General features: G+C 44.6%; 1 protein-coding gene across 2 annotated transcripts in view; it reads left to right on the forward strand.

The window, feature by feature from the left end:
- Positions 1–22,433, forward strand: part of KCNAB1 (potassium voltage-gated channel subfamily A regulatory beta subunit 1) — a 698,577-nt gene that overhangs the window by 478,077 nt on the left and 198,067 nt on the right. For both annotated transcript variants that reach the window (XM_063916117.1, XM_063916118.1), the window contains exon 3: positions 8,037–8,074. In XM_063916117.1, coding sequence (XP_063772187.1) covers positions 8,037–8,074 — 38 coding nt within the window. The remainder of the gene's footprint in view (positions 1–8,036; positions 8,075–22,433) is intronic.

Raw genomic sequence — 22,433 nt, forward strand, 5'->3', positions numbered from 1 at the left:
AAGCAACAAACACAATATGTACAAATTAAAATGATTAAAAAAAACAAACAAACCACATAATCTCTCTGGATATGCAGTTCTGCGGCTTATTAACTTAATTGAGGAATTATGTAAGTGTGGATGTGTCTTTGTTGAATTCACTATAGAAAAATCTACAGAACACATTCATTATTAAAATAACAATAGTTGTTATTTTATTGCCCACTTAGCTATCACCATAGAGATAATAGGGTGGGCTATGCAGCTGTAGTTATAGCATGATTTTTAGATTAAAGACCTCAAACTGAATCCTAATGATACTGTAAATACATCAAAGGGAAGCCCCAAGGAAGGAGAAGTTAGAAGAAAATAAGAACATTTTCCATGAATTTATGGTGTGGTAACTATGGTTACAGAATCTGTGGGTGTCTTTCTCCCTGTGCTTATTAAAGTAGAAACACTTTAAATGCTTTCACAAATGCTTAGATACAAAACACATTGTAAGAAATGTTTCCATATGGGACAGTTTTATATAACCAGAGCTACTGTATCTTGTTAAATTGAGTATGAAATGATCACATACTGTATAAAGATAATAACTTCAGAATTAAAGTGGTCCACTTCAGCACAATATTGTGTTACTGCAAATGAGGTTAATGATTTATTCATATCTAATTTGCCCTGCAGATTCCCCTCTCATTTATTTAGCTGCACTGGCTGCATTTAGCAGCATAAGAAACATCTACAGTCTAAAACATTGAACCAGATCACATTTTTAGTTTATTTTGATATAATAACATGTTTGTATGTTATATGAACCGTGCCAGTACACACTAACTAAGGAGATCAGGGTGGCAAAGCGGCGCTTCGCTAATAAACTAATAAATAAGTTATCAGCTAATGATCCTGCATCTGTGTGGCGAGGCCTGCAGGTTTTTACCAACTACACGAAATCATCTACCGACGCTGTTGGGTATCCGGAAATTGGCGGACAAGCTGAATGCGTTTTATTGTAGGTTCGAAAAGTCTGATTCTATATCACTTATTACTCTTGATCATTCAATTGATGGAACCACCTGTTGTTTCCCCTCCTTGTTTCACGGGTATTTTACCTGAGTTGAAGGTTGAGGTGGATGAGGTGGCTGAACTGTTCAGAGGGCTGAGGCCCAGGAAGGCACCAGGTCTGGATGGTGTGTCACCATCTAGTCTAAAAATTTGTGCTGAACAGTTGGCCCCTGAACAGTTGGTCACAAAGTTTTTTAATGGATCCTTGTAACTGTGTGAGGTCCTTTCTAGTTTTAAGTGTTCTACAATCATTCTGGAACCTAAGAAATCTTCTATTATGTGGTTAAATGATTACAGTTAGGTTACTTTGAAGTATGTGGTCATGTGACGCCACGCAGCCCACCCCAAAAATGGTCCCAGCCTGCCCCCCCGTTTGAAGACAATACTATGGTTAGTGGCATTATCAAGGATGGTGAGGAGTTCGTTTATAGAAGAAAGGTTGAACAGTTGGCCCTTTGGTGCAGTCGGAATAACTTAGAGTTACATTTGTTTAAACTGTGGAAATTATAGTAGACTTCCGGAGGTATCCTTCTGCAGTGTCCCACCTTACTATGGCTTATAGTGTTGTGTCTGTGGTGGATACCTTCAAATTTTGGTGCTCTACGATTTCCAGGGATTTGAAGTAGAGGCCCAACATAGACACAATTGTAGATAAGGCGCAGCAGAGTTTGTATTTCTTGTGACTGCTTAGGAAGTTTAATTTACAGCAGGGATTGTTGATCCTTTTTTATTTAGCAATAATTAAGTCTGTCCTTTGTACGTCAATCACTGTGTGGTTTGGATCGGCTACAAAACTAGATAAGAACAGAGTTCAATTGGTAGTTAAGACCGCGGAAAAATGTATTGGTGCTGATCTTCCCCATATTCAGGAATTATATTTTGCTAGAGTTAGGAAGCAGGCGAGAAATATTGTTGCAGACCGATCGCATCTTGGTCATGACTTATTTCAATGACTTCCCTCCGACCGTCGTTATAGATCATGGAATACAAAAACTTCTAGACATATCTGTGACAGGCTATGATTTTGTTAAATATTTGAGTTAGTGAAATCGGTTTGGGAGGTATGTGGAATGGCAATGTCATTTTTTATATTAGTATTTATTTGGTGGGACTGAGTATTGTTGAAACTCTTTTATTAATGTTTTCTTTGTGATTGTAAGTGTATGTGTTTTATGTAAGTATTTTGGGAGTAGTGGATAACAGGAGATTAATTACTTGTATTTGTTGTATACTTGACCAATATAGCTGATTCTGCTTCTGATGAAATATTTTCACAAACTTACATATATCCTTTCATTATGTCCCCATTTCTTCATCAGAAACTGCTGAAATGATGTAATAACCGTAGGCTCTGGGAGGTGCCAGTACTGGGTTATAAAGCGCAGTGCGGCTGCTATCTACAGTTAATACAGTCAGTGTCAGGATGATAATCCAGTTTCTGGGTGCTCCACCCCCTCCCTCCACACTGCCCTTCTTTTCCACCTGCCTCCAAGGCACTACAGCTCCAACCCCTACAGTATGTGGCTAGTTATTGTGGGCAGGCATCTCTAATGGGACCATTACTGTGCCCTTCTCACTTCCAACTTCATATGTTCCTCACCTCTTCCCCCTCAGCTCCACTTTGTCCTCCCACCCCCTGACCTCCCCCTAGTTCCAACCAGGTTCAGCTGAAAATGTACCATGTAAAGCCCCATTACTTTCCATGCACAGCCTCAGCTATGAGTGGATTCTGTCTCTTTGTCTTCTACATAAAGTCACTCACATGTCACAGTTAAGTATTTTGGCCATTTTTATTATACACATTTTGTAGGACATCATCCAAAAAATCTGGATATCATTAAAATACAAGTATTTACCATTACTGGTATGGGTTCCTATCGGAGCATCTGTCCCTGGATGTAAATTATTATAAGAAATTTGAATAAATCATAACCTCAATAAACAGTAGTAATGGGGCCCCTTAATGTTGTATTTTTCTTCTAATACACTAATGTCTGCATTACCCAAAATGTCCTCTTTGCTGCGTTTTACATAAATGTGTGTGTGTGTGTGTGTGTGTGTGTGTGTGTGTGTGTGTGTGTGTGTGTATATACTGTACGTTTGTATGTCTATATATATATATATATATATATATATCTGTTATCAGGTGGTGTGTCAGGTAAATCCAGCTGCTCTGAATGGGGCGACATTCATTGATTTATTGGCACCAAAATGAGATTGTACCCTGCACCCCCACCAACCAAAAAGGTTGTGGCGCGCCTGGTTGGCACAGAAGTCCAGTGCTTCTTGTTGTATGATTGGTTCTAGTCTGGGTAAGCTTCCAATCTTTAGAAGACATAAGTATACAAACAGATACCATATATAAAGTGTAAATTACAGCATAACTCCTAAATATCGCTTATAGCTTGTTTATTTATTTTTTACAGCAATAAAGAAAACCTAACAATATAGTAATAATAAGAGGCAAATAGTGTGAACAATATACAAATAATTTCCAAACATGAGTTCCTTATACGCTTATGGACCCAGGTCCATATTGTACTCTTTTAAGTTGTGCTAAAAAAACCTGTTGTGATGCGCATTCGTTTTTGCCACAAATCCCCATCACTCCCCCATACCCTTCCCGGCTGTCACTCACTTTGAAATAAATCCTCTCTGTGATCGCCGTCACAAGACCATGGCAGCACTTGCGCAGTGAGACAGACCTATACACAGACCACTCAACTGCAGAAAAAACAGGGGTTTGCGTACAGCTCTGAATCTGGTCCATTCTGCAGTTCAGTGTGATAATAGTGTAAGCAGCAGCTACCTAACTACATTGATTGCAGGAGACTAAACTCCTATGTGGCCCAGTTTTCAGTCATTTACACTGTACAGTAATATAGTAATAGAGTAGCATAGTAATATATAGTAGCATTTAAAAAAACAACCTGTCAACATCCACTGTGTATAATGGAGAGATTAAGCCCCTTCTGTCATACATATATACCACAGATGTATAAAGCGGACACAGAACCAGGTAAAGGAATAGTAATGAAGTGGCAAATATTGCCTTTGATATTGTATTGTATTAACCATGTTGAATTTTATTAATGGAGAGATGTGTGAAGAGGTGATAAGTGTCAAATGTACTACATCGAGCATTAATTGACACTTAGGTTGAACAGCCACATGTACAGAATCCAAAATCACAAAAACGAGGGGGCGCTAGTAAGCTGGCTATGAGACAACAAATCGAAAATGATTGCTGCTTCACAAATTGAGGTGCTGAGCCTCAAAAAAACCAGAAACTGGATATCAAACACAATGAAGCGCTATCATTATCGATATAATTATTTATTTAAAAATTCAAAAACGTATTATTAAACATCCTGTGACTAAAAACATGTAAACCTTCTTAGTAACATGCACAAAACACTAACAATTTACTGTAACTCACTAGCAAAATGCTCCTAATAACAATGTATCCATTAATGTTTAGAATGACATAATGTGACACTCTGCAATAGACCAATCTATTTTGTATAAAACTCCACACGTGTAGGGTCCATGAGATGCTTCTAAAAGTGTACGTGAAAGTCCATCAATAATGAGGAAATTTGCAAAGTTCACGGTTAATAATTCCACTCCTCCAATGCTCCGGTAATGTTTGACACAACTTAAGAGGCTTAGCAGGGGGTAATTTATTTTGTATATTTGTTGTATGTGGCACAATAACAGTGTTAAGCAAGAACGCTATTTGGAAGTCTGTTAATTATGCTTACCCCAGCCTCAGACGATGCAATCGATCGTGTAGTAATTTGTGGGCGCCGGCTGCCCACTTGATGGCACTGAAGCCGAGAACGATCTAACCGGTGCTGTGGATGACTGAAAAGACTTTACTCCATAGTGTGGATAAAACCGACCGCTCCCTCTCTGTAATTGTTAGGCGGTTGGCCGAAGCAGCTTGTGTCTTGTGTCTCCGTGGCGGTCAGCAATGTGCCATGCAGAGTGCCAGGCGGTGAATTTGACGTTAAAAACCGTCCGGGCCGTACTGCTGGATGTGAGCCGTGTATATGCAAGTGGTAAGCATAATTAACAGACTGCCAAATAGCGTTCTTGCTTAATACTGTTATTGTGCCACATACAACAAATATACAAAATAAATTACCCCCTGCTAAGCCTCTTAAGTTGTGTCAAACATTACCGGAGCATTGGAGGAGTGGAATTATTAACCGTGAACTTTGCAAATGTCCTCATTATTGATGGACTTTCACGTACACTTTTAGAAGCATCTCATGGACCCTTCTGTCCAGTGAATACACGTGTGGAGTTTTATACAAAATAAATTGGTCTATTGCAGAGTGTCACATTATGTCATTCTAAACATTAATGGATACATTGTTATTAGGTGCATTTTGCTAGTGAGTTACAGTAAATTGTTACAGTGTTTTGTACATGTTACTAAGAAGGTTTACATGTTTTTAGTCACAGGATGTTTAATACAGGTTGAGTATCCCTTGTCCAAAATGCTTGGGACCAGAGGTATTTTGGATATCGGATTTTTCCGTATTTTGGAATAATTGCATACCATAATGAGATATCATGGTGATGGGACCTAAATCTAAGCACAGAATGCATTTATGTTATATATGCACCTTATACACAAAGCCTGAAGTTCATTTTAGCCAATATTTTTTATAACTTTGTGCATAAAACAAAGTGTGTGTACACTCACACAATTCATTTATGTTTCATATACACCTTATACACACAGCCTGAAGGTCATTTAATACAATATTTTTAATAACTTTGTGTATTAAACAAAGTTTGTGTAAATTGAGTCATCAAAAAACAAAGGTTTCACTATCTCACTCTCACTCAAAAAAGTCTGTATTTCGGAATATTTCGTATTTCGGAATATTTGGATATGGGATACTCAACCTGTAATACTTTTTTTAATTTTTAAATAAATAATTATATCGATAATGATAGCGCTTCATTTTGTTTGATATCCAGCCACATGTACAGTACAGTATAAAAGCAGATAATATAGGGGAAATCCCTTTTCTCTATGGTATCTACAAACATCTAACAATTTCACCGCACTTTTGTGGCTTATAATTTTTTCACATATCAACTGGATTACCTGATGTTATGTGTACTGTGCAGCAGCAGCATCCATGGTGGTTGATCTGCGCACAAGATCACATGATGGTTTTGAAATCTTACACATACGTATGGGCTGTTCCCATACCCATAGCATACAGTACAGCTTCCAAGCTCACAGCACAAGTGTTTCCTTACCCACAGCACACAGTATAACTCCCAAGCTCACAGTACAAGTGTTCCCATACCCACAGCATACAATAGAGCTCCCAAGCTCACAGTACAAGTGTCCACATACCCACAGCATAGAGTACAGATCCCAAGCTCACAGTACGCGTGTTCCTCTACCCACAGCATACAGTATAACTCCTAAGCTCACAGTACAAGTGTTCCCATACCTACAGCATACAATAGAGCTCCCAAGCTCACAGTACGAGTGTTCCCCTACCCACAACATACAGTACAGCTCCCAAGATCACAGTACAAGTGTTCCCATAACCACAGCATACAGCATACCTCCCAACATGACCCTCTCTCCAGGAGGGACAGAACGCTCTGCTCCTGGACTTCCCTCTTAATTTATGATTGCCCTCACCTGTGGTGAAACACCTTTCTTATCCATTAACTTGTTCAACACAGGTGCCAGCAATCATACATTAAGAGAAAAGTCCAGGAGCAGAGCATTGTGTCCTTCCTGGAGAGGGTCATGTTGGGAGGTATGCATACAGTACAGCTCCCAAACTCACAGTACAAGTGTTCCCCTACCCACAGCATACAGTACAGCTCCCAAGCTCACAGTACGAGTGTTCCCCTACCCACAGCATTCAGTATAGCTCACAAGCTCACAGTACAAGTGTTCCCCTACTCGCATAATACAGTACAGCACCCAATCTCACAGTACGAGTGTTCCCCTACCCACAGCATACAGTAAAGCTCCTAAGCTCACAGTATGAGTGTTCCCCTACCCACAGTATACAGTAAAGCTCCCAACCTCACAGTACGAGTGTTCCTCTACCCACAGTATACCGTATAGCTCCCAAGCGCACAGTACAAGTGTTCCCATACCCACAGCATACAATAGAGCTCCTAAGCTCACAGTACAAGTGTCCTCATACCCACAGCATAGAGTACAGAACCCAAGCTCACAGTACGAGTGTTCCCATGACCACAGCATACAGTACAGCTCCCAAGCTCACAGTACGAGTGTTTCCCTACACATAGCATACAGTACAGCTCCCAAGCTCACCGTACAAGTGTTCCCATAACCACGGCATACAGTACAGCTCCCAAGCTCACAGTACGAGTGTTCCCCTACCCATAGCATACAGTCAGTATAAACTATAAATATACAGTAATATGGGCCATGGAGGCATTTGACCCCTGCACTGCTGTGAGCCTTTTGCCCCTGCCCGTCACCATGGCACTCAATCTGTAACTAATATTAAAAACTGCTCATCATATAGATAATATCAATTATTATTGTGGAAACAACAGTAGGGTCTTTCCCTGCCTGCACTGTTCTCTTCTGTAGTTAAGCAATGTAAGAGTTGCTAGGGGAAGGAATAGGTCCTCTAGAGCTCTAGAATATTTACGTATATTACTGCAGGTTAGGGGCTTTGCTTGACTTTCTTAGTGTTGCTCACAATGTAGCTCTCCAGCTGTTGTAGAACTACGCATCTCAGCATTGCATGCCACAATTCTAGCATGCTCTTATAGCAAAACTATGGCAAGGCATGCTTTCATGTGTTGTTCCACAACAGCTGGATAAGTGATAATGGATCCACTCCAGTTTCAAGGCCTGTTTCACTGGGCTACTGCATAAAATGTGATATTACAGTAGATCAAAGTGTTTCATAATAATGTCTAACCTTAATTTAACCATTAGATTATCTGTTTGATTTCAGGAACTTGGGTCACGTTTGGAGGACAAATCTCTGATGAGGTAAGAGTTACTGACAGTACCCCAAAACTTATTTTGTCAAAAATATTCAAAACAGTTAACATTTATAATAGTTACCTGAAACATACAAAACTATTAATTTGGGCAGGGACAAGGTGCAGATAGGGTTAAAATATAAAAAACTAAAATAAAACTGATGGCAGCTCAGTTTGTAAAAACAAAAACACATACAGTCCCGTATGGCCCGTACACACTAGGTGATTTTGTAAGCGATATTGCTCATTTTAACCCTCCTGAGCGATATCGTTTACAGTATCACCCAGTGTGTATGCTGCTGACGATGGGCAATATGTGCTCCCAGGGGTTAACGGTCCCCTTTGTCATCTGTACATGCAGCTCAATCTGATGATATCGTTAGATGCTGCATGTTTGGGCCGGCCGCAGCGTGACGTCTCTGTGACATATAGCTAGCGATATTGCACAGTGTGTATGCACACTGTCGGTGGCCCATTGTATATATTACTGGCACCACTGCCCACCAATGCATGTTGATTTATGAGCCAGTAATATATACATTGCTGGCACAGTCCAGCAATGTATACGTTACTGGCGCCACTGCCCACCAATGTATATGAATAAGATGGTAACGTATACATTGCTGGCCCAGCCCATTATGTAAGTAGCCTTTCTAATGAAAGATTTTCAGCAGTCTTTTGCCTCCTGAAAATCTCTTGCTCTTTGGGATAATAGCTCAGGGTGTATGCACTACTTTGGTGAAAGATATATCTTTCAGAGATGTCGTCAAAGTCTTTTGAAACAAAAATCTCCTAGTGTGTATGGGCCTTTAGAGTGCTCAGGCTGGTCCTATAGTCTGTGTATGTGGTGAACCATAGGTACTGTGTAATGTTTCTTAAGGTGCATACACACTGGACGTTTTTGCCCAGCGTGTATGAACAGCAATGATCGCTGACATCGCTGGGCTGAATAGCGCTCAGTGCATACACACTGAGCGCTTTTCCCCGCTGCCCAGCGATGTCAGCGGGGGTGAGCGGCTTTCCATAGCAGGACGCCATGGAAAGCCGCTCACCCCGCCGTTCATCTACTGGTAATACCAGTAGATGAACGGCGGCCACTGGTGATGAAGCGGGAGCGCGCATCAGCGCTCACCGCTCATCGCTTGTCCATACACACTGGGCGGCTTTGAGCTGAAAGCAGCTCAACACACCAAAAGTGATCTGCTTTCAGCTCAAAATCTCCCAGTGTGTATGGGCCTTTATACTGGAGCTTACATACTATGAAGGATATTTATTAACAAACACTGATAACAATAATTTTTTAACACTACTTAACACAGTGAAAACAAATGTGCTGTTGCCATCATGTGTCGGTATAGCTGCCTCAGTGATACTGGTTTGGAATAGCATACTTTCCAACTTTGAGGATGCTGGAAATGGGGGTGTAGTACTGGTGACCGGCGGTCTCCTGACCGCCGGTCACCTTACCGACGCCGGGATCCCGGCAGCATACCGCTGCGCTCGCCACGCTGCGGGCTCGGTGGCGACCTGCGGGTTCCACGAGTGGAAATAGTCCCTGTTGGTCGGCATGCCGACCATCGGGATAGTGAGCCGTCGGGCTCACGGAGGAGGTCATGTGACTGTCGGTCAGCTGACCGGCGGTCACATGAATACCACCCGGAAATGGGACTCCTGCGCTGCCAAGCCTCGCCCGCCCGAAAAAGGAGTGTGGCTTTGGCAAAAGGGGTGTGGCTTTGACAAAAGGGGTGTGGCTTTGCTGTGTTCCACGATCGCGAGCCACCCCCACCCCCGGTTTCCGTCACTGTGGGGGCATGGCCAGCAATCAGTAAGATGCTGGCATGCCCTCAGTCCCTCTGTCTCCGTGAATAGAGACGCTGTATGGGTTAACTTACTGTTTTCCGAGTCAGTCTCAGATAACAACACACATGTGACCTGACTAGACGGTACATACATGCAAAGCTCAGACTTTCATTTATGCTAGTTTTTCCCAGTAATAGAGCTTCATGCCTTGTCATAAATACCCCTAAATTCCCTATCTAATACTAGAGTTAATTTTCACGAAAAGCCAATTAACTTACCAGTATGGGTTATCCGACTGTTGGAGGAAACAATGGCACTGAGAGGAAACCCACACAAAGATAAGGAAAACATACAAACTCTGCACAGATAGTGTGATGAGAATGAAACCTATGGTCCCAGCAATGTGAGATAGCAATGCTAACCACTGAGCAAATTTTACAATTATAGTTTTTAGAATTAGATTTAGTTATTTAAACATGGTAAAGTTACTGTATATGTTCTCTATGGCCCAGTAGAATACAGGGAGAAACTCTAGATCAGTCACAGTCCTATATGTCACTATATTACAATATAAACTTGTAAAAGAGCTATTTAAACAAGGACACTTCCATTGTTGTGTGTCTTAAATAGAGATGAGCGCCGGAAATTTTTCGGGTTTTGTGTTTTGGTTTTGGGTTCGGTTCCGCGGCCGTGTTTTGGGTTCGACCGCGTTTTGGCAAAACCTCACCGAATTTTTTTTGTCGGATTCGGGTGTGTTTTGGATTCGGGTGTTTTTTTCAAAAACCCTAAAAAACAGCTTAAATCATAGAATTTGGGGGTAATTTTGATCCCAAAGTATTATTAACCTCAAAAAACATAATTTACACTCATTTTCAGCCTATTCTGAACACATCACACCTCACAATATTATTTTTAGTCCTAAAATTTGCACCGAGGTCGCTGTGTGAGTAAGATAAGCGACCCTAGTGGCCGACACAAACACCGGGCCCATCTAGGAGTGGCACTGCAGTGTCACGCAGGATGGCCCTTCCAAAAAACCCTCCCCAAACAGCACATGACGCAAAGAAAAAAAGAGGCGCAATGAGGTAGCTGACTGTGTGAGTAAGATTAGCGACCCTAGTGGCCGACACAAACACCGGGCACATCTAGGAGTGGCACTGCAGTGTCACGCAGGATGTCCCTTCCAAAAAACCCTCCCCAAACAGCACATGACGCAAAGAAAAAAAGAGGCGCAATGAGGTAGCTGACTGTGTGAGTAAGATTAGCGACCCTAGTGGCCGACACAAACACCGGGCCCATCTAGGAGTGGCACTGCAGTGTCACGCAGGATGTCCCTTCCAAAAAACCCTCCCCAAACAGCACATGACGCAAAGAAAAAAAGAGGCGCAATGAGGTAGCTGACTGTGTGAGTAAGATTAGCGACCCTAGTGGCCGACACAAACACCGGGCCCATCTAGGAGTGGCACTGCAGTGTCACGCAGGATGTCCCTTCCAAAAAACCCTCCCCAATCAGCACATGATGCAAAGAAAAAGAAAAGAAAAAAGAGGTGCAAGATGGAATTATCCTTGGGCCCTCCCACCCACCCTTATGTTGTATAAACAAAACAGGACATGCACACTTTAACCAACCCATCATTTCAGTGACAGGGTCTGCCACACGACTGTGACTGATATGACGGGTTGGTTTGGACCCCCCCCAAAAAAGAAGCAATTAATCTCTCCTTGCACAAACTGGCTCTACAGAGGCAAGATGTCCACCTCATCTTCACCCTCCGATATATCACCGTGTACATCCCCCTCCTCACAGATTATCAATTCGTCCCCACTGGAATCCACCATCTCAGCTCCCTGTGTACTTTGTGGAGGCAATTGCTGCTGGTCAATGTCTCCGCGGAGGAATTGATTATAATTCATTTTAATGAACATCATCTTCTCCACATTTTCTGGATGTAACCTCGTACGCCGATTGCTGACAAGGTGAGCGGCGGCACTAAACACTCTTTCGGAGTACACACTTGTGGGAGGGCAACTTAGGTAGAATAAAGCCAGTTTGTGCAAGGGCCTCCAAATTGCCTCTTTTTCCTGCCAGTATAAGTACGGACTGTGTGACGTGCCTACTTGGATGCGGTCACTCATATAATCCTCCACCATTCTATCAATGTTGAGAGAATCATATGCAGTGACAGTAGACGACATGTCCGTAATCGTTGTCAGGTCCTTCAGTCCGGACCAGATGTCAGCATCAGCAGTCGCTCCAGACTGCCCTGCATCACCGCCAGCGGGTGGGCTCGGAATTCTGAGCCTTTTCCTCGCACCCCCAGTTGCGGGAGAATGTGAAGGAGGAGATGTTGACAGGTCGCGTTCCGCTTGACTTGACAATTTTGTCACCAGCAGGTCTTTCAACCCCAGCAGACCTGTGTCTGCCGGAAAGAGAGATCCAAGGTAGGCTTTAAATCTAGGATCGAGCACGGTGGCCAAAATGTAGTGCTCTGATTTCAACAGATTGACCACCCGTGAATCCTTGTTAAGCGAATTAAGGGCTGCATCCACAAGTCCCACATGCCTAGCGGAATCGCTCCGTGTTAGCTCCTTCTTCAATGCCTCCAGCTTCTTCTGCAAAAGCCTGATGAGGGGAATGACCTGACTCAGGCTGGCAGTGTCTGAACTGACTTCACGTGTGGCAAGTTCAAAGGGCATCAGAACCTTGCACAACGTTGAAATCATTCTCCACTGCACTTGAGACAGGTGCATTCCATCTCCTATATCGTGCTCAATTGTATAGGCTTGAATGGCCTTTTGCTGCTCCTCCAACCTCTGAAGCATATAGAGGGTTGAATTCCACCTCGTTACCACTTCTTGCTTCAGATGATGGCAGGGCAGGTTCAGTAGTTTTTGGTGGTGCTCCAGTCTTCTGTACGTGGTGCCTGTACGCCGAAAGTGTCCCGCAATTTTTCTGGCCACCGACAGCATCTCTTGCACGCCCCTGTCGTTTTTTAAAAAATTCTGCACCACCAAATTCAAGGTATGTGCAAAACATGGGACGTGCTGGAATTTGCCCATATTTAATGCACACACAATATTGCTGGCGTTGTCCGATGCCACAAATCCACAGGAGAGTCCAATTGGGGTAAGCCATTCCGCGATGATCTTCCTCAGTTGCCGTAAGAGGTTTTCAGCTGTGTGCGTATTCTGGAAAGCGGTGATACAAAGCGTAGCCTGCCTAGGAAAGAGTTGGCGTTTGCGAGATGCTGCTACTGGTGCCGCCGCTGCTGTTCTTGCGGCGGGAGTCCATACATCTACCCAGTGGGCTGTCACAGTCATATAGTCCTGACCCTGCCCTGCTCCACTTGTCCACATGTCCGTGGTTAAGTGGACATTGGGTACAACTGCATTTTTTAGGACACTGGTGAGTCTTTTTCTGACGTCCGTGTACATTCTCGGTATCGCCTGCCTAGAGAAGTGGAACCTAGATGGTATTTGGTAACGGGGGCACACTGCCTCAATAAATTGTCTAGTTCCCTGTGAACTAACGGCGGATACCGGACGCACGTCTAACACCAACATAGTTGTCAAGGACTCAGTTATCCGCTTTGCAGTAGGATGACTGCTGTGATATTTCATCTTCCTCGCAAAGGACTGTTGAACAGTCAATTGCTTACTGGAAGTAGTACAAGTGGGCTTACGACTTCCCCTCTGGGATGACCATCGACTCCCAGCGGCAACAACAGCAGCGCCAGCAGCAGTAGGCGTTACACGCAAGGATGCATCGGAGGAATCCCAGGCAGGAAAGGACTCGTCAGACTTGCCAGTGACATGGCCTGCAGGACTATTGGCATTCCTGGGGAAGGAGGAAATTGACACTGAGGGAGTTGGTGGGGTGGTTTGCGTGAGCTTGGTTACAAGAGGAAGGGATTTACTGGTCAGTGGACTGCTTCCGCTGTCACCCAAAGTTTTTGAACTTGTCACTGACTTATTATGAATGCGCTGCAGGTGACGTATAAGGGAGGATGTTCCGAGGTGGTTAACGTCCTTACCCCTACTTATTACAGCTTGACAAAGGGAACACACGGCTTGACACCTGTTGTCCGCATTTCTGGTGAAATACCTCCACACCGAAGAGCTGATTTTTTTGGTATTTTCACCTGGCATGTCAACGGCCATATTCCTCCCACGGACAACAGGTGTCTCCCCGGGTGCCTGACTTAAACAAACCACCTCACCATCAGAATCCTCCTGGTCAATTTCCTCCCCAGCGCCAGCAACACCCATATCCTCCTCATCCTGGTGTACTTCAACACTGACATCTTCAATCTGACTATCAGGAACTGGACTGCGGGTGCTCCTTCCAGCACTTGCAGGGGGCATGCAAATAGTGGAAGGCGCATGCTCTTCACGTCCAGTGTTGGGAAGGTCAGGCATCGCAAACGACACAATTGGACTCTCCTTGTGGATTTGGGATTTCAAAGAACGCACAGTTCTTTGCGGTGCTTTTGCCAGCTTGAGTCTTTTCAGTTTTCTAGCGAGAGGCTGAGTGCTTCCATCCTCATGTGAAGCTGAACCACTAGCCATGAACATAGGCCAGGGCCTCAGCCGTTCCTTGCCACTCCGTGTGGTAAATGGCATATTGGCAAGTTTACGCTTCTCCTCCGACAATTTTATTTTAGGTTTTGGAGTCCTTTTTTTTCTGATATTTGGTGTTTTGGATTTGACATGCTCTGTACTATGACATTGGGCATCGGCCTTGGCAGACGACGTTGCTGGCATTTCATCGTCTCGGCCATGACTAGTGGCAGCAGCTTCAGCACGAGGTGGAAGTGGATCTTGATCTTTCCCTAATTTTGGAACCTCAACTTTTTTGTTCTCCATATTTTATAGGCAGAACTAAAAGGCACCTCAGGTAAACAATGGAGATGGATGGATTGGATACTAGTATACAATTATGGACGGACTGCCACGGTTAGGTGGTATAAAAAAACCACGGTTAGGTGGTATATATTATAATAATAATACAATTATGGATGGACGGACTGCCTGCCGACTGCCGACACAGAGGTAGCCACAGCCGTGAACTACCGCACTGTACACTGGTTGATAAAGAGATAGTAGTATACTCGTAACAACTAGTATGACACTATGACGACGGTATAAAGAATGGAAAAAAAACCACGGTTAGGTGGTATATATTATAATAATAATACAATTATGGATGGACGGACTGCCTGCCGACTGCCGACACAGAGGTAGCCACAGCCGTGAACTACCGCACTGTACACTGGTTGATAAAGAGATAGTAGTATACTCGTAACAACTAGTATGACACTATGACGACGGTATAAAGAATGAAAAAAAAACCACGGTTAGGTGGTATATATTATAATAATAATACAATTATGGATGGACGGACTGCCTGCCGACTGCCGACACAGAGGTAGCCACAGCCGTGAACTACCGCACTGTACACTGGTTGATAAAGAGATAGTAGTATACTCGTAACAACTAGTATGACACTATGACGACGGTATAAAGAATGAAAAAAAAAACACGGTTAGGTGGTATATATTATAATAATAATACAATTATGGATGGACGGACTGCCTGCCGACTGCCGACACAGAGGTAGCCACAGCCGTGAACTACCGCACTGTACACTGGTTGATAAAGAGATAGTAGTATACTCGTAACAATTAGGATGACACTATGACGGTATAAAGAATGAAAAAAAAAACCACGGTTAGGTGGTAGGTATATAATAATAAATAATACAATTCTGGTCGGACGGACTGCCTGCCGTGTGCCGACACAGAGGTAGCCACAGCCGTGAACTACCGCACTGTACACTGGTTGATAAAGAGATAGTAGTATACTCGTAACAATTAGGATGACACTATGACGGTATAAAGAATGAAAAAAAAAAACCACGGTTAGGTGGTAGGTATATAATAATAAATAATACAATTCTGGTCGGACGGACTGCCTGCCGTGTGCCGACACAGAGGTAGCCACAGCCGTGAACTACCGCACTGTACACTGGTTGATAAAGAGATAGTAGTATACTCGTAACAATTAGGATGACACTATGACGGTATAAAGAATGAAAAAAAAAACCACGGTTAGGTGGTAGGTATATAATAATAAATAATACAATTCTGGTCGGACGGACTGCCTGCCGTGTGCCGACACAGAGGTAGCCACAGCCGTGAACTACCGCACTGTACACTGGTTGATAAAGAGATAGTAGTATACTCGTAACAATTAGGATGACACTATGACGGTATAAAGAATGAAAAAAAAAACCACGGTTAGGTGGTAGGTATATAATAATAAATAATACAATTCTGGTCGGACGGACTGCCTGCCGTGTGCCGACACAGAGGTAGCCACAGCCGTGAACTACCGCACTGTACACTGGTTGATAAAGAGATAGTAGTATACTCGTAACAATTAGGATGACACTATGACGGTATAAAGAATGAAAAAAAAACCACGGTTAGGTGGTAGGTATATAATAATAAATAATACAATTCTGGTCGGACGGACTGCCTGCCGTGTGCCGACACAGAGGTAGCCACAGCCGTGAACTACCGCACTGTACACTGGTTGATAAAGAGATAGTAGTATACTCGTAACAATTAGGATGACACTATGACGGTATAAAGAATGAAAAAAAAACCACGGTTAGGTGGTAGGTATATAATAATAAATAATACAATTCTGGTCGGACGGACTGCCTGCCGTGTGCCGACACAGAGGTAGCCACAGCCGTGAACTACCGCACTGTACACTGGTTGATAAAGAGATAGTAGTATACTCGTAACAATTAGGATGACACTATGACGGTATAAAGAATGAAAAAAAAAACCACGGTTAGGTGGTAGGTATATAATAATAAATAATACAATTCTGGTCGGACGGACTGCCTGCCGTGTGCCGACACAGAGGTAGCCACAGCCGTGAACTACCGCACTGTACACTGGTTGATAAAGAGATAGTAGTATACTCGTAACAATTAGGATGACACTATGACGGTATAAAGAATGAAAAAAAAAACCACGGTTAGGTGGTAGGTATATAATAATAAATAATACAATTCTGGTCGGACGGACTGCCTGCCGTGTGCCGACACAGAGGTAGCCACAGCCGTGAACTACCGCACTGTACACTGGTTGATAAAGAGATAGTAGTATACTCGTAACAATTAGGATGACACTATGACGGTATAAAGAATGAAAAAAAAACCACGGTTAGGTGGTAGGTATATAATAATAAATAATACAATTCTGGTCGGACGGACTGCCTGCCGTGTGCCGACACAGAGGTAGCCACAGCCGTGAACTACCGCACTGTACTGTGTCTGCTGCTAATATAGACTGGTTGATATTTAAAGAGATATTAGTAGTATACAACAATACTATACTGGTGGTCAGGCACTGGTCACCACTCCTGCAGCAAAAGTGTGCACTGTTAATTAATATAATTGTACTCCTGGCTCCTGCTAACAACCTGCAGTGCTCCCCAGTCTCCCCCACAATTAATTATAAGCTTTTAATTTATACATTGATGACTGTGCAGCACACTGGGCTGAGCTGAGTGCACACAGACTGAGTCACACTGTGTGACTGACTGTGCTGTGTATCGTTTTTTTTTTCAGGCAGAGAACGGATATAGCAGAGAGAAGTGAACGGATATATTATATTAAATAAAAGTTAACTAGCAACTGCACTGGTCACTGACTGTGGTAAACTAACTCTGTCTGCGACTCTGCACAATCTCTCTCTCTCTATCTAATCTATCTCTATTCTAATGGAGAGGACGCCAGACACGTCCTCTCCCTATCAATCTCAATGCACGAGTGAAAATGGCGGCGACGCGCGGCTCCTTATATAGAATCCGAGTCTCGCGATAGAATCCGAGCCTCGCGAGAATCCGACAGCGTCATGATGACGTTCGGGCGCGCTCGGGTTAACCGAGCAAGGCGGGAAGATCCGAGTCGCTCGGACCCGTGAAAAAAAACATGAAGTTCGGGCGGGTTCGGATTCCGAGGAACCGAACCCGCTCATCTCTAGTCTTAAACATCTTTACATCTGTAAAACATGTTTTTAATATTTTGAAGGCTGAGGGTGTCACAGTTTAATTGCGGTATATAATAATAATAATAATAATAATAATAATAATAATAATAGTAACAACTTTATTTCTCTAACGTCCTAAGTGGATGCTGGGGACTCCGTAAGGACCATGGGGAATAGCGGCTCCGCAGGAGACTGGGCACATCTAAAGAAAGCTTTAGGACTATCTGGTGTGCACTGGCTCCTCCCCCTATGACCCTCCTCCAAGCCTCAGTAAGATCTTTGTGCCCGAACGAGAAGGGTGCACACTAGGGGCTCTCCTGAGCTTCTTAGTGAAAGTTTTAGTTTAGGTTTTTTATTTTCAGTGAGACTTGCTGGCAACAGGCTCACTGCATCGAGGGACTAAGGGGAGAAGAAGCGAACTCACCTGCGTGCAGAGTGGATTGGGCTTCTTAGGCTACTGGACATTAGCTCCAGAGGGACGATCACAGGCCCAGCCTGGATGGGTCCCAGAGCCGCGCCGCCGGCCCCCTTACAGAGCCAGAAGGCAGAAGAGGTCCGGAAAATCGGCGGCAGAAGACGGCCTGTCTTCAACAAGGTAGTGCACAGCACTGCAGCTGTGCGCCATTGCTCTCAGCACACTTCACACTCCGGTCACTGAGGGTGCAGGGCGCTGGGGGGGAGTGCCCTGAGACGCAATAATAAACACCTTGGATGGCAAAAAAATGCATCACATATAGCTCCTGGGCTATATGGATGCATTTAACCCCTGCCAAAATACATAGAAAAACGGGAGATAAGGCCGCCGATAAGGGGGCGGAGCCTATCTCCTCAGCACACTGGCGCCATTTTCCCTCACAGCTCCGTTGGAGGGAAGCTCCCTGTCTCTCCCCTGCAGTCACTACACTACAGAAAGGGTTATAAAAGAGAGGGGGGGCACTAATTACGCGCAGTATTAAAGATACAGCAGCTATAAGGGGAAAAACACTTATATAAGGTTATCCCTGTATATATATAGCGCTCTGGTGTGTGCTGGCAAACTCTCCCTCTGTCTCCCCAAAGGGCTAGTGGGGTCCTGTCCTCTATCAGAGCATTCCCTGTGTGTGTGCTGTATGTCGGTACATTCGTGTCGACATGTATGAGGAGAAAAATGATGTGGAGACGGAGCAGATTGCCTGTAATAGTGATGTCACCCCCTAGGGGGTCGACACCTGAGTGGATGAACTGTTGGAAGGAATTACATGACAGTGTCAGCTCTGTGTAAAAGACAGCGGTTGACATGAGACAGCCGGCTACTCAGCTTGTGCCTGTCCAGACGTCTCATAGGCCGTCAGGGGCTCTAAAGCGCCCGTTACCTCAGATGGCAGATATAGACGCCGACACGGATACTGACTCCAGTGTCGACGGTGAAGAGACAAATGTGACTTCCAGTAGGGCCACACGTTACATGATTGAGGCAATGAAAAATGTTTTTACACATTTCTGATAATACGAGTACCACCAAAAAGGGGTATTATGTTCGGTGAGGAAAAACTACCTATAGTTTTCCTGAATCTGAGAAATTAAATGAGGTGTGTGATGATGCGTGGGTTTCCCCCGATAACTGATAATTTCTAAAATGTTATTGGCATTATATCCTTTCCCGCCAGAGGTTAGGGTGCGTTGGGAAACACCCCCTAGGGTGGATAAAGCGCTCACACGCTTGTAAGGGCTCTACCCTCTCCTGAGATGGCCGCCCTTAAGGATCCTGCTGATAGAAAGCAGGAGGGTATCCTAAAATGTATTTACACACATACTGGTGTTATACTGCGACCAGCAATCGCCTCAGCCTGGATGTGCAGTGCTGGGTTGGCGTGGTTGGATTCCCTGACTGAAAATATTGATACCCTAGATAGGGACAGTATATTTTTGCCTATAGAGCATTTAAAAGATGCATTTCTATATATGCGTGATGCACAGCGGAATATTTGCCGACTGGCATCAAGTCTAAGTGCGTTGTCCATTTCTACCAGTAGAGGGTTATGGACACGTCAGTGGTCAGGTGATGCGTATTCCAAACGGCATTTGGAAGTATTGCCTTATTAAAGGGAGGAGTTATTTGGGGTCGGTCTTTCAGACCTGGTGGCCACGGCAACAGCTGGGAAATCCACGTTTGTACCCCAGGTCGCCTCTCAACATGAGAAGACGCCGTATTATCAGGCGCAGTCTTTTCGTGGACAAGCGGGCAAAAGATTCCTCATTTCTGCCCCGTGACAGAGGGAGAGGAAAAAGGCTGCAGAAATCAGCCAGTTCCCAGGAACAGAAACCCTCTCCCGCCTCTGCCAAGCCCTCAGTACGCTAGGGCTTTACAAGCAGTATCAGGCACGGTGGGGGGCCCGTCTCAATGAATTTCAGCGCGCAGTGGGCTCACTCGCAAGTAGACCCCTGGATCCTTCAGGTGATATCTCAGGGGTACAAATTAGAATTCGAGACGTCTCCCCCTCGCCGTTTCCTAAAGTCGGCTTTACCGATGTCTCCTTCTGACAGGGAGACTGTTTTGGAAGCCATTCACAAGCTGTATTCCCAGCAGGTGATAACAAGGTACCCCTCCTGCAACAGGGAACGGGGTATTATTCCACACTGTTGTGGTACCGAAGCCGGACGGCTCGTTGAGACCGATTCTAAATCTAAAATCTTTGAACACTTACATACAGAGGTTCAAATTCAAGATTGAGTCACTCAGAGCAGTGATTGCAAACCTGGAAGAAGGGGACTACATGATGTCTCGAGACATCAAGGATGCTTACCTTCATGTCAAAATTTACCCTTCTCATCAAGGGTACCTCAGGTTTATGGTACAGAACTGTCACTATCAGTTCAGACGCTGCCGTATGGATGGTCCACGGCACCCCGGGTCTTTACCAAGGTAATGGCCGAAATTATGATATTCCTTCGAAGGAAGGGAATTTTAGTTATCCTTTACTTGGACGATTCCCTGATAAGGGTAAGATCCAGGGAACAGTTGGAGGTCGGTGTAGCACTATTTCAGGTAGTGTTGCGGCAGCACGATTGGATTCTCAATATTCCAAAATCGCAGCTGGTTCCGACGACTTGTCTTCTGTTCCTAGGGATGATCCTGGACACAGTCCAGAAAAAGGCTTTTCTCCCAGAGGAGAAAGCCAGGGAGTTATCCGAGCTAGTCAGGAACCTCCTAAAACCGAGCCAAGTCTCAGTGCATCAATGCACAAGGGTTCTGGGTAAAATGGTGGCTTCCTACGAAGCAATCCCATTTGGCAGATTCCACGCAATAACTTTCCAGTGGGACCTGCTGGACAAATGGTCCGGGTCGCATCTTCAGATGCATCAGCGGATAACCCTGTCACCAAGGACAAGGGTGTCCCTCCTGTGGTGGTTGCAGAGTGCTCATCTTCTAGAGGGCCGCAGATTCGGCATTCAGGACTGGGTCCTGGTGACCACGGATGCCAGCCTACGAGGCTGGGGAGCAGTCACACAGGGAAGGAATATCCAGGGCTTATGGTCAAGTCTGGAGATATCACTTCACATAAATATCCTGAAGCTAAGGGCCATTTACAATGCTCTAAGCTTAGCAAGACCTCTGATTCAAGGTCAGCCGGTGTTGATCCAGTCGGACAACATCACGGTAGTCACCCACGTAAACAGACAGGGTGGCACAAGAAGCAGGAGGGCAATGGCAGAAGCTGCAAGGATTCTTCGCTGGTCGGAAAATCATGTGATAGCACTGTCAGCAGTATTCATTCCGGGAGTGGACAACTGGGAAGCAGACTTCCTCAGCACGACCTCCACCCGGGAGAGTGGGGACTTCACCCAGAAGTCTTCCACATGATTATAAACCGTTGGGAAAAACTCGACAGGTATTGCACCAGGTCAAGGGACCCTCAGGCAATAGCTGTAGACGTTCTGGTAACACCGTGGGTGTACCAGTCAGTGTATGTGTTCCCTCCTCTGCCTCTCATACCCAAGGTACTGAGATTGATAAGATGGAGAGGAGTAAGCACTATATTCCTGGCTCCGGATTGGCCAAGAAGGACTTGGTAACCGGAACTTCAAGAGATGCTCACGGAGGATCCGTGGCCTCTACCTCTAAGAAGGGACCTGCTCCAGCAAGGACCCTGTCTGTTCCAAGACTTACCGCGGCTGCGTTTGACGGCATGGCGGTTGAACGCCGGATCCTGAAAAGGCATTCCGGATGAAGTCATCCCTATCCTGATCAAAGCCAGGAAGGATGTAACCGCAAAACATTATCACCGCATTTGGCGAAAATATGTTGCGTGGTGCGAGGCCAGTAAGGCCCGACGGAGGAAATTCAACTGGGTCGTTTCCTACATTTCCTGCAAACAGGAGTGTCTATGGGCCTGAAATTGGGGTCCATTAAGGTTCAAATTTCAGCCCTGTCAATTTTCTTCCAAAAAGAACTAGCTTCAGTCCCTGAAGTTCAGACGTTTGTAAAAGGGGTACTGCATATACAGCCTCCTTTTGTGC

This window comes from Pseudophryne corroboree, chromosome 4, assembly GCF_028390025.1.
Source record: "Pseudophryne corroboree isolate aPseCor3 chromosome 4, aPseCor3.hap2, whole genome shotgun sequence".
Taxonomy (NCBI): domain Eukaryota; kingdom Metazoa; phylum Chordata; class Amphibia; order Anura; family Myobatrachidae; genus Pseudophryne; species Pseudophryne corroboree.